The sequence below is a fragment of the Corvus hawaiiensis genome, chromosome 16, assembly GCF_020740725.1.
Source record: "Corvus hawaiiensis isolate bCorHaw1 chromosome 16, bCorHaw1.pri.cur, whole genome shotgun sequence".
Taxonomy (NCBI): domain Eukaryota; kingdom Metazoa; phylum Chordata; class Aves; order Passeriformes; family Corvidae; genus Corvus; species Corvus hawaiiensis.
Genome location: NC_063228.1, coordinates 1,840,009 through 1,852,583, shown reverse-complemented (window position 1 = coordinate 1,852,583; position 12,575 = coordinate 1,840,009). Strand labels below are relative to the sequence as shown.

Sequence of the window (12,575 nt, the reverse complement as noted above, 5' to 3'; positions counted from 1 at the left end):
AATGAGGAAACAACCGGCTGGAGCAGCATCAATATTTTTTAATGTAGCTTCATTACTGCTCTTCCTCACTAAATACAGATGCTCCAGTTTATCCAGCTACAGTGCCCACACTAAAACCATTTTTAATGGACTCCATGTTTATCCAAGAAAAACAGTTTACCACATATTTTATATCTTAGTGTTTATGATTTCCATAGCACAGGTCTCAGCTTTGAGGAAAGAACATTCATATTCTAGAAGATACTGGTTGTGGGCATGATGAATCTGAATTCAGAGTGTCCAAGTAGGACCTGGGCATAAACAAAGAAGGATGCTTCCATAAAGCACAATCCACATCAGAACATCAGCTGCTCCTTGCCTTCCAAAACACACAAGAGCAGCTTTCACGACACCTTGAGCCAAGAGCAGCCAGCACCAGGATCCTTCCTTCGGCTGCCAGTGCCAAGCAGGAAAACCCAGATATTCCACTGGAGGGGGCTCGTGTCTCGCTCGCACTGTGCCCGCACCATCGGGTGATTCTTCAAAGCGGAAAGGAAAGAGCACAAACAGAAAACATCTGGCAACTGCAGTTACCACATTCCTGCTCGGTGCCACTTCGTTAGGCCATTTGTTAGAACAGAACCAGCAACCAGACGTTAAACATTAAACAAATCAAGAAAGTTTTAATCTACATGATTATTGGTCCATGTAATTCCATGCCGCACAATCTAATCCTTAAAGAATGCTTTCTTTTTTTTCTATTGTATCTCAAACATCTGAGTCCATCTGAGGAAAGCATGGGTATGTGTTTCTTGAGCAGATCCATGTAAGCACAGAAGAGCTTTCTAGTCTGCATCTGAATGGTGGCTGTAAAACCAATTAGTTCTTGTAATTCTTTAGCTTGAAATTGTTTTGAGCATCTAATGACAACTTCAAAAGAAATCCAGTCTTAGAAAAAGGTCTAGTCTTCAGAGGGCTCACGGTAATATCTGCTTGCCTCTTTAGAGACACATAACGTAGAAAGCAGCACCTGGTACAAATCTTTAATAACTCAAGAAGCACTTTATGCACTGGGGAGCACCAGATGTTCACAGGATAGCTACTGTTAGTTAAGGATGTGATTATCCTGCCCCATTTTTACTTGCATTCCAAAAAGCAGTTCATTATTGCTCATGAACTTTTAAATCCTCAGGTAAAAAAAACCAAACTAAATCCAGACCATCTGGTAACTGCTGGAAAAAAGGTAGAAATACGGTTTTTCTGTCTAGCGTCTTCTCCCTTGATAAATCTCAGAGAAGCACCTCATTCAGTAGTAGCAAACACAGAATTAATTCTCTTTCTAGTTGCAGCAGATGGTAAGAGACCTAAATCTGTAAGACGTAAAAAGATCTTGAGGGTGCTCTGTGAATTCCTGCAATAGCCAAAATTATAATAACATACATGAGATCACCTATGTGACCTCCACAGGGAATAAGCTCTGAATATTGTTTCTAATTATGGAACTTAACAGTACTTGTCTTAAGGACCACGACAATTACAACATTTGAGACTTCCACACCTTCACCACATGCTATCTTTTCAACCGAGGGTAGAAAACAAGCAGTACAGAAAAAAAGAAGTAGAGGTAGCAAAATAAGAGCAGTGTCAGAGACGTGGAACAATACCAAAACCAGGTTACTTTTTGGCTACCAACTTGTGTCACTATGTGCCAGGGCACAGTTAGTGATGAGATGATTTAGAAGCTGGGATGGCAAAAGGCAGATCTGGTATACAAGCAAAGGAACAGCTCATCAGAGCTTTGCCTGCTACCAACACACCAGGCACAGCTGTGGGTTTGTAACACCCTGTCCATTGAAGAAACACACAAAACCTGGGTAGTGCACACGTGAACACCAACAAGGAACCCACTCTTCATCACACTGTATGAATGTGGTACTACTGAAACACCAGTCATAGTTTTGATAGTATCTATGCCCAGAGTGACAAACCTATCACATCAGTAGGAATACTGATTCCTGAAAGACTCTTCTCTACAAAAAATGAAGGAAAACCTTCACATTTACAAGACTTTTGTCACCCATGCAGTATGACCTGGAGGACAGCAATATCCCTCCTCTCCACAAAGCTGTTTGCAGAGACATCAGAAGGATAAGTTTCTGTGCAGTAAACCCACCAACAACTGGGGAATGAGGCAAATCCTGTGCTTGTAAATACCCTCTGGGGTGTATCCCTTCAGAAAAGGAAGTACACAGGATACAGGAAAGTATACAGTATGCAGGAAAGAGAACTGACAGATCAAACTTCTGTCTTCTGCATTTCTCTTAGCTGAACACGATAGACAAGGCCACACTTTCAGCAATACTTGATACTTATAGGTATGACTCGAAAAGATCTGGAGTCATCAAAGATGACAAGATTACAAGCAAAAATTCCATGAAAAATAGAAGTTATACAATTATATATAAATTCCAGCATGAACTGGGCAAAAGTGACCTCTTACCAGGCTTTCTTTGCTGCTCTCAGAGTTGCAAGGGAAGGGATGAGCAAGAGGATTCCTTTGCCCTCAGATATTTACTCCAGACCCCCTTGCATTTGAAGGAACAGAGCTGCCAGTCCCAGAGCTTCCCTTGGAAGCTCCAGCAGACTTCCCTGCCTGCCCAGGATAGATGTCCTGAGTTGTGTTCAGAAAGTTCTGTGAGAAGACTATCTGCTAGCAGCCTGCACGAGGCCACTGAGTCTTGAAATCACTTGCAGATGAGATGTAATACAAATACGAAGTTTTCCCTACCCCCTTCTAATGAGTTACACATGTTTTCATCTAAACAGCACTGGCACTTCACAGGAAGGACCTGCTCATGGTATTCCAAGTTGATTCCACATGGCTGTGTATTTCCTACTACTAACCTACAAATAGGTTACTAATTTGTGTTTCATCCAGTGAACCACAGAAGTCACTCTCGACAACTTTTTGAAAAAATCTAGAATTCTTCCTTCCATTCACTTCTATTTTTCAAAATTAGTTTTCCTAACAAGTGAGTTCACAGATATAAGTCCCCATCATCTTTGTTAACAGGAATGCAAAGGTCACAGACTTGTATGTATCGGAGAAGAACACCAGAGACATTGAATTTTATAATTTCAGCAATGCAGTGATCATATCTTAATAGAATTATGAATAATTCTGACTTGCAAAAGAACAAATTAGTGTGTTTCATTATTAAACATCTCATACCAAGAAGACAAGTGCTGAAATAAAAATGTCCTTTTATACTGAGACATCTAATAATGAACCTGTTGCGAGCCTAAAGAAATCTCCAGAGAAAAAGCCCAAAACAAAACAGCTTTAGGGTACATTTTGGCTGAACTAATCATCACAGCTGTAGAAAACTAAAGCTGCAGGGGTGTGATGATTTGAGATATTTAAGAAAAACACTGATATCTAGAACTCAAACCCCTCTCTTTACCCAAGAGCTTTGACTCCAGCTTACTGTAAGCATCTTAACTTTATATGGCATTTTGGCTTCAACCCCACCCACATATATCAGATAAACATAAATATGTCTAGATAAACAGGTGCGCTGGAAAAGCTGGGATGGAATATTCAGTAATACTCAGGTCTGCTATTTTAATAATTCACTGGAAAATAAATGAAAGTCAATCACAACAGATACAGCATTTCAATAGCTCCACTGTCTGCAAGAGCTGCACTATTAATTTAATATGCTGTGTAGCAACGCTGTCAGAAAGATGGCTTTCATTGTACAAGTGCCTCAGTGAAGTACCTTTGTTGAAGCTGAGCACTTTTAATACTATTGCCTTCCCAAAAACAAGGTTAAATCTTACTCGTATTAGATATCACTAGATGTCACAGAGTTCCATTAAACCTTATTTATGCCCATGTAAACCACAAACTTGCATTTTCTAGTTAGTGTTCACACTACCTTTAGTGGTTTGTCATAATTCAAGTCAATTTAAAAGCCCTCAGGTTTTGAGCTTTTTCATGCTGTCATCCCCACCATTAAGGCACCATTTCACAGTTGGGCTAAGCCTGTAACACACACCAAGAAAAGGAAGTTTTAAAGTTATTCCCCTTGCTCATTACAACTGTTTTTCTTTTGCACTGAAGTAGCCATAGGATATGTTTCCCTGTGTGCAAATACAGGGCTGGAGAAGGCTCAGCTGTGAGGAATTACACCGGTGCTCACGCAGAGCAGAATGAGGGGAGGCAGAAAAGCACTGGTACTCCTCCCTCCGGCTAAAGCACGGCTGCAGGTCACTTCTGGAAGCAGAAGTCTCAGTGCTGTGAAGCACAGCAGATGCTCTGCAGTGGGCAATCCTCCTGCATAGCCAATTAGGATGCAGATACTCTGAATAAAGCAGCTGCTGTGAGCATGAAGCAGGACTGAACCAGCCTCAACCCTGAACGAGGTATTCACAAGACACCTGAGTAAGGGACAGGTTACCTCAGATGTACCAACTGCCTCCTCTGCCTCAGAGAGGGAATTTTCAGTAATTGCATGCTGCTAGGATTAAGTCCTGGATATATTCAAGTGGGGAAGTATGAAATACTACAGCCACTCTTCTATCCCTGCTCATTTTCTTAGGTCAATTAATGGCACTGCCCAAGGAAGGTAAAGGGGTCAGGCCTTCCTTTCTTTCACACCATTATTCCCTCTCAATTGCAGTCACTTAAGATACCAACCCTTTTATTTCTGAAGACTGATATTTCCCTCAGATGTGATATTTAAAGAGAAGGAATGTTTTGCGTAGCAGGAGCCCTAAGCACTTGCTCCTTTCCAACACGATGGTGTTATTTCAGACTCCACCAGTTTATCCTGCATACAGGTCAACTGTGCAGTTGAGGTCACTTACTTCCAGTGAAAGCTATCCAGCGGGCATATTTAGTAGCTTCTCTTCGCCAGTGGGAAGCCACCAGCAAGCCACATGTGACAGTTAGTGAAATGATTCCCATTATGATGAAAAATAACGTAGTGACCCACTCGGGAGGCAGCCGTGGAGGAATACAGGTCCTGTCACGTCCATGGATGGTTTGACACTGTCGCACAAGGCCAACTGTGAGAGCACCTGAAAATACATAGCAGAGAGGCAAGTAAACTTTCAAAATCCTCTCTGAGGGGCGCTCAATTGCAAACCACAGCTCAGAATTGCCCCAAAGTAAGGGATTCTTTCTTTGATGAACCTTAGTAAGCCTTTCAAACACGGAGGATGGGGGGCATGCTATAAACATCTGTCTGCATGTTCCTTCATCACATGCTTGCACAAGCTGAAGTGAGATGGCTGCAAGCTGTATCTGGTTCCTGAGTGGTAATCAAGGTCTAATCAAAGGGATAAAGCACTCGTAATAAAGCCTGCCAATATCTGCTAATGTGGTAGCTGAGTTGCATAGAGGATCACTCCCTCATCTGTGCAAGATGAAATACTTTTACAGTCTAACAAAATGAGTTGTAGCCCCCTAAAATGCCTTTAATTGTCTAATATCTTTCCCCCTCATCTGTAAACACAGCTTGAAGCCTCTGAACCTTGCAGCAGAAACTGCATTTGATTCAAATATGATTTTAAAAACATTAAAAAAACCCCCTGCTTCTTGACAACAATTCATTAAAAAGAGTCCCTCCATGCAAGACTGATCAATCCTTTTGATTGTTAACAAGAGTTACTGTACCCAGAAACTGGGATATCTGTACAAAAGATCTATCAAAAAGATCCTAGAAAAAGGATAAGATTGGTACAGGAACCGTAAAGATTTAACCAAAATGATGTCTTTTCTGTTAAATTATACAAAAAAAAAAACTTCTTTTAAATCCAAGTCAGTGCTTTTGAGACTCATAAAGAAGCTTTTAGTGAGCTTTAATAGTGAAGTTATCTTTCTAACCCCACTTTAACTGGCAAGATTAAGATCCATTTCTTCCAATGTCTCTTAAACATCAAGTTCTAGATTTCTCAATTTTATCCCTTCTTCTGAACTATTGTCCTAAATAATCACAATTATCCTTTATCTACATTAGGAGCAAAACCCAACAGTGGACAGCTTCAGAGTCAACATCTTTCTCCACAAATTACTTCAAGTAAATATTGTTTTAGTTGACCTGTTTCAAATAAAAAGAGGGCAACTTAGACACAATTACAGTAAGACTGGGAAGCTTAGGTTTAGCAGTTTAGGTTGGAGGGAGAAACATCTGTCATACTTTCTAGCCTCTTTTTGGGGAAAACAAGACCACGAAACAAAGGAGAAAGCCAGTAGTCAAAAGGGTAACCAGTCCTAGCATGCACCTCCTGGCACCCTGGAGCCAATTTCTACAGATCCTCTCTGCTCACACCTCAGCAATGAGTACCAGCAGAATCAGCTTCTGAGCTTAGAATTGTTGGGTTAGGAGGCAGCAGATCATGTTTTACTAGGCGTCTAGAGTTTTATTAGATGTACTGCTTCACATCCCAGGAGGATGAGAAGAATCAAGACCATCATCAGTTCTGTTGATATATTCTTGCAACATTTGTTTAGACTACAAAATTTCAGTCTTATTCAAATATATCCTTTTAATTACACATCCATTGACTGAAAGATTCAGGGATGAATTTTCAGCTAAAAACTGAACAACTACAAACCCAATAAAGTTGACATTTTCTCCTCCAGATACACAGCAACCACACCATTGCTGTGCATCAGGATCACACAAACCTCAGCCAGGGTTACACAAGCAGTCCTGCACAGCTCCTCACCTGCACAGTACAGTTTTGCATGAACTGCTTCTCTTCCATAGCTTGCAGTGTTTTCATTGCACATCAGCTGCTGGGGCAGAGGGGAGATGTGCCTGTGTCCTTAAAAGTCAAGCTCCCTGGAACACACACACTGCAGAACCTCATACAAAACACTGAGCAGTTTCCTGTAGTTTGGGGATAAAGAGGCTATTCACTGCAGCATCATAGAACAGGAAATTAATCCCAATCACTGCAAGACTAGGATTTAACAACAATTTCACTATCTTTACAGCAGAAGTCAGTTTTCTCTAAACTGCAATTCTAATCAAAGAATGACTTCATAAAAATGACATCATACACTCAATAGATGTTTTCTGAATTCAAAGACCTCTCCTGACTTCAGTGACAATAATTTAGTGCATTTTTAACTTTGGCAAAAGCAACGGTGATAGGAGTGACTCTGCTGGACTTGGTTCCATTTTGTGTCTTAACTGAAACACAGCTGCTGGAGATGAGCATGTATTAGCAAGAGACAACTATTTCATCTTTGCATCATTGTAGATGCAATTTGCAGTTTATATTGAAGACATTTTTCAATTAACAAGAGTACATTTAACATGTCAGATTCACAGAGAACCAAAGCTAAGCCCAGGAGTGCCATATCTAGAGGAAACAGAAGAGAACTTAATCTTGAACTATTATTTTTCAATGCAATTTTTCTTACTATCAACGTCTACTACACCAAAAGGAGATTTTTTCAAAAAAACCCCTCCCAAACCAAAAAACACAGAACTGAAAATGAAGAAAAGGAAAATAAAAATCTCTGAGTTGTGAGTACCAGAGTAGCATTCCTTCTTAATACACAAGGATAGCTGCAAGAAACTATTCAGATGATGGTTTCCTAAACATCACTTCTGGTGCCCAAGTGTATTGTTTCACCCTGGTGGGGCTTTTTGTTTTGGTTTGTTGGGTTGGGGGTTTTTTTGTTTGTTTGGGTTTTTTATTTGTTTGTTTTTTTAATCAGAGTTTTAAAGTGTCAGAATTAAATTTCAGAATCTGACATTTTGGAGAAAATATACTGAACTTTATGGCTAAAACCTTGCTAGCATATACACAGTACTTTTTCTTAACTCTGCTTTATGGATTATGAATCTGAAGTAGATATACTCCATATTCAAGGTTTTGAACCTTGAGTGTGCAGACTCTAGGGAGGCAAATGGAGGGCAAGAGGTCTGTAAACCATTTCTGAAGGTTTCACAAAGGTAACTGGAAAATCAACCCCATTATGTGCTCATAAATTCAGTTAAAGTTCAACTTTAAGTTGACTATACATGAATACCTCACTCATGTGCATAAACTGGGCAGAAGGAAATGAAACCTCAGGGCTCGTCCCATAGTGACAAATCTGTTGAATTCAGACTTCAAAATAAGTCTCTGGTGTGGAAAAACAGTATTTATTTGCCATGAAATTCAAAAGAGGAGTGTGTTTATACGGTGTTTTACTCTCCCCCATTCTAAAGCAATCAAGCAAACAGTTGCCAGTCAGCTGCAAACAAACAAACTTGTTACAGAAAATCTTGTTTCACCTTCTCTAGCCGATCACTGAAAAGAGGGACAGAGATAGGAAATTGCAGAGTCCTTCTGCCTGTAGTTAAAGAGCCCAACAGCCCATCTCAAACCAATCACCAAGTTCCACTGATGCGTAAGAAAAAGGTTTTTAAGTCATCCTCTCAGAACTACTTCAGCATAATTGCTGAAAATCTAAGCACCTAACACAGGTATGGAACAAACAGCACAGCTAATGCCAGTAGATTAGGCAGCTGAAAGATGGATCCAGCCCTAAACATGTGCAGTGGAGTAAACACAGCTGCCCACCCACCTCCCCCTGCCTGCATGGCTCAGCCCTCGGGAGCTACAGTGACAACCCCGAGGTGCAGGGGCTGCTCCCCCCCTCTCATCTGCCTCTCTCCCTGAAACTTCCAAGACTGGCATTATTCAGGTCAGTACAGCTAGAACAGGAGGTGATTAGAATAGATATGCTAATTATTAAAAATGAAATTTGACCTTTATCAAATCAGAGAATGCTGCACTGAGCAAATGTTACTGAAGTGGTCCTTAGTCTTTTCCAGTAAATGTATTCCCTGAAGTGCCAAAGCATTTCAAACACATTAAACAACCTCTCAGTAGTGACAGTCTGTGTACAACCAGGACTCCAGTTAATTTCAGAGAAAGATTCTGTGATCACCCAACTCCTCCAAACCACCAGCAGTAATGCTCATTTTCCAACACAGCATATTTTTACTAAAATCAATCATAAAAAGACTCTTCAACAAATACACCAATGCTAGGGAGCATCACCTATTTAACAATTAAGTTTCACAAAACCATTGTGGAAAAGAGGGGGAAAGGCACCAAACCAAGGAAAGGCAAGCCCTCATTTTGCCCCCTGGTGCAGATGTGCAGCTGCCAGGGAGCCGACCCCTAAGTCCCACTCCAGCCCCGCGGTGCTCTGCCATCCCTCTCCTGTTTCCCTGGTAACTACAGAGCCACCAAGGAGGAATCACACTCTACAGAGACAAACAAAGATTGCTGCAGCCCTTTAACTCCCCCTCCTCTACATCACTTCTGAATTATTAAAAGTGGCACAGCGACAGCACGGCTGGAAAGCAGCAGCATAAGAATGGCCATTCAGATGTTCACTGCTCATCTGTTATTTGAGTGCCAGGACATGCAGGACCAAGTGTGCCAGATGGACACAGGAGAGGTGCTACTGCCATGAGGAGCTCACCACAGCACAAGAAACAACTAATACGGTAAAAGCAAGATGCAGTGAATGAGGTGGGGCTCAAATGTTAGAAGGTCCCAGAGCTCAGCAGCTATGCTGGCACATGAACATGCAAGGCACAAACGCTCAGAACTGCTCTTGCTCAGCCTGGGGTACCTGTTCCTCCTCTGTATCCCCTACTGTCCCAAGCTGAAAATGTGTTTACTCTTTCCTATCATTGTAGAGAAAATGCTCTTCCTTGGGTTTAAATGCATCTGCAACCCTTTATATTCCTCAACAATAGCTTCCTTATTTCTACCTCCCATACATCAACCACATCCTTAGCAAAATGCTCAATACTAACATTAAATAAATATTATGGGCCAATATGCCTTGTGAGGGGGTTAAAACATGGAACTGCCCTCAGAGAGCTACCTGCTCTCCCTCCCTCATTGTCCTGATGAGATGGGGTGATGCTGCTGGAAATGCCAGTTGCGGCTGGAAGCTTCTGCTCAAAGGAGATACTTTTCTTTAGCGTACTGCAGAAAAGCAGAGTTTAGAGGTTTCTTAATGAGGTGCTGGTGACATGAATCTTAGAGCACTGCCAGTGTGGCAAGGACACTGCTAAGTAGTATGTTTTAGTAATGAGCACAGTACATGGAGCTGTGTTATTTGGGCACACTAAAACATTTATTGCTGCTGGTTAGGTAACAGTCACATGCCAGGGAATGACATATATGAAGTTAAGGGCAGTTAAGCCATTCCCTGTAACTCTCACTGGGCCACAGACAAGGACAGCTTGGTTTTGAGCTGATAAACTTGAATGGAAAAAGGTGTAGATCCATCTAAGAGGAACAGGCTGCAGCAATGAGCACAGCTGTAGCTTGTTGCCAATCCAAGTGGAAACTTGAAAGGTCTAAAGAAAACACAGTGATTTGGTCATGGTAGACTAATTCCACACACTAGTGTTAAGGATAACCATCAAGCTGGCTTCGGCCACCCTGCCTTTAACATGTTTGCTGCTCCTTGCCTGCAACCAAGCTGACAGAAGACTGCTTACAAAGTGAGCGAAGCATAGCTGAGGAATTTCTGAGAGGAAAAAACAACACAGCACGGAAAGAATAGTTCCAATGCACCTACCCGTAACAGCAAACAAGGAGGAGGGACTTCCAAGAAGAAAATTTTCAAAGTCATCAAAGGAATTTGGCAGTTGAAGTGGGATGTTTCCCATTCTTACATATGGAATTTATTTTCCTGCAAGAGGCACTTGAAGTGATGTTGCTATACAAAGGGGGAAGAGAGAATGACTTATTTAGGTTTATTTATATGTATTTTGTTTTGGGCAAAATTTCTATGAATTCTATAGTCTAGGTACTAGTTCCTTGGAAACAGAGGGCTCTCCCTTCTGCCTTTCCCAAAATCCAGGGAAAAGCTATGCCTTTCTAGGATAAGCACCACCTCTGGTGTGAAGGCAAAAAAGACAACAGCATCTCACTGGTTTGCAAAACCAAGGAGGAAAAAAGAATTAACAACCCTGGGGAAGACCACTTGATCCTGTAAGGCAAGGCTCATGTTGTAAGAGTCAAACAGAGTTACGGGGTCTCTCTGTCAGGTCCCACTGAACAAGGCCCACAGGCACAGCTCCCAGAATCACTTTGTGTCTACAACTGCTCACAGTTATAGCCTTGTAAGTTATAGCGCTCATCTCAATTTTCAACCTTGACCCACTAAAGCAATTTTAAAAAGTTTACAGCCTCAAATAACATCATAGCAGAGCATTTTTTAAAACAGCACATACACATAATTAACTGCAGCTGAGTAACTGTAAGCAAGTTGAACACCCTGTCTTCACATTTGTGCTTCAGTCATTGTAGGACAACACAGTAACTGAGTTATACCTAAATAGCTATAAAGGGTATATAAAAGAATCAAAATATAAGATAAGATCATCTGCCAGTTTCTAATCAAGTATGAAAATATAATGTCTGGTACAGTTCTTACATAAATAATTACTTCTTCTCTGAGGGATGGAGGTAGTTTGAGTAGATGCTCTTTAGCACTTACGCTGCTAAAATAACTTTGAGGTTACCATGCAAGTACAGTATTCAGGATGTAGCAGAACAGATTGATTCTTTCACTGCGGATGTTCCAGTGCGTTGTTCAGGTAGTAGATTAATAGGAAACCAAGACTCACTAAGTAAGATTTATGAATGTTAAAGGATAATCTACAAGAAGGCTGAAAAGAATAAGAGGATCAGCTGCAAAGGCACAGAATATAGAAGAATTCAAAATAAACAGATTATAAATTATCTTTCCTGCCTTTTGTATGCCAAATCTTATGCTTTTGGCCTTCACTCCAATTTGTCTCTCAAATCATCTAATAAGTATCATAACCCTGGGAAAAATCTTTGGAGTTTCTCACTTTGAAGAAGACCAGATACAAGATCAATTCATACACCCACTGGAATTCCATTGGTATGAAACAAACAGAAAAAAACCCCCCCAAAAAATATTTATGCAATGTTAAAAAAGTCAGTTTTCAATAAAGACCTCGATTTAGTGGCAAAGTCCCTGCTCTATCTAGAGGGCCTCTTTTAAGAACCTTGTTGTAAGAGTCCTTGTTGTAAGATTATGTTATACAATCTGTTATTTCTCTTCTACTCAATTTATCCCCTCCTCTCAAAGCTGATTCTCTCTTCCTCCTAAAACAGCTTCAAAATGCATCATCGTTCTTGCTCTAGAGATGTAAAGGATGTTTACTTGCTTCAGGAAGGAAGTACTCTTAAAAATATTCATACAGGTGAGGTAATATCCCTGGCTTCAATCCCAGCTTATATCAACTATGAGGAACCTATCAATTTAATTATATTTAATAATCTTAATTTCCAGATAATTGAACTTATTAGGTACCATTTTTGGCATTCCTTAGAAATCTTACTGACTTTTAAAGAGAAGAATTCAAAATTTTAAAGTCTAAAGCCAATATTAAAAGAGTTGTGGTATATTAGCAGAAAAGCCTGCCTTGCTGCTGAAGAACATCTGGTGCCAAGTTGCCTCAAAATTTTTCAGTTCTGTCTTTGTATCATGCCTAATGCAAACCAAATCTCCCTTCCAC

General features: G+C 40.7%; 1 protein-coding gene across 2 annotated transcripts in view; it reads right to left on the bottom strand.

Moving 5' to 3' along the window:
- MOSMO (modulator of smoothened) overlaps positions 1-12,575 on the bottom strand; it is a 31,256-nt gene that overhangs the window by 5,645 nt on the left and 13,036 nt on the right. For both annotated transcript variants that reach the window (XM_048320933.1, XM_048320934.1), the window contains one exon: positions 4,852-5,064. In XM_048320933.1, coding sequence (XP_048176890.1) covers positions 4,852-5,064 — 213 coding nt within the window. The remainder of the gene's footprint in view (positions 1-4,851; positions 5,065-12,575) is intronic.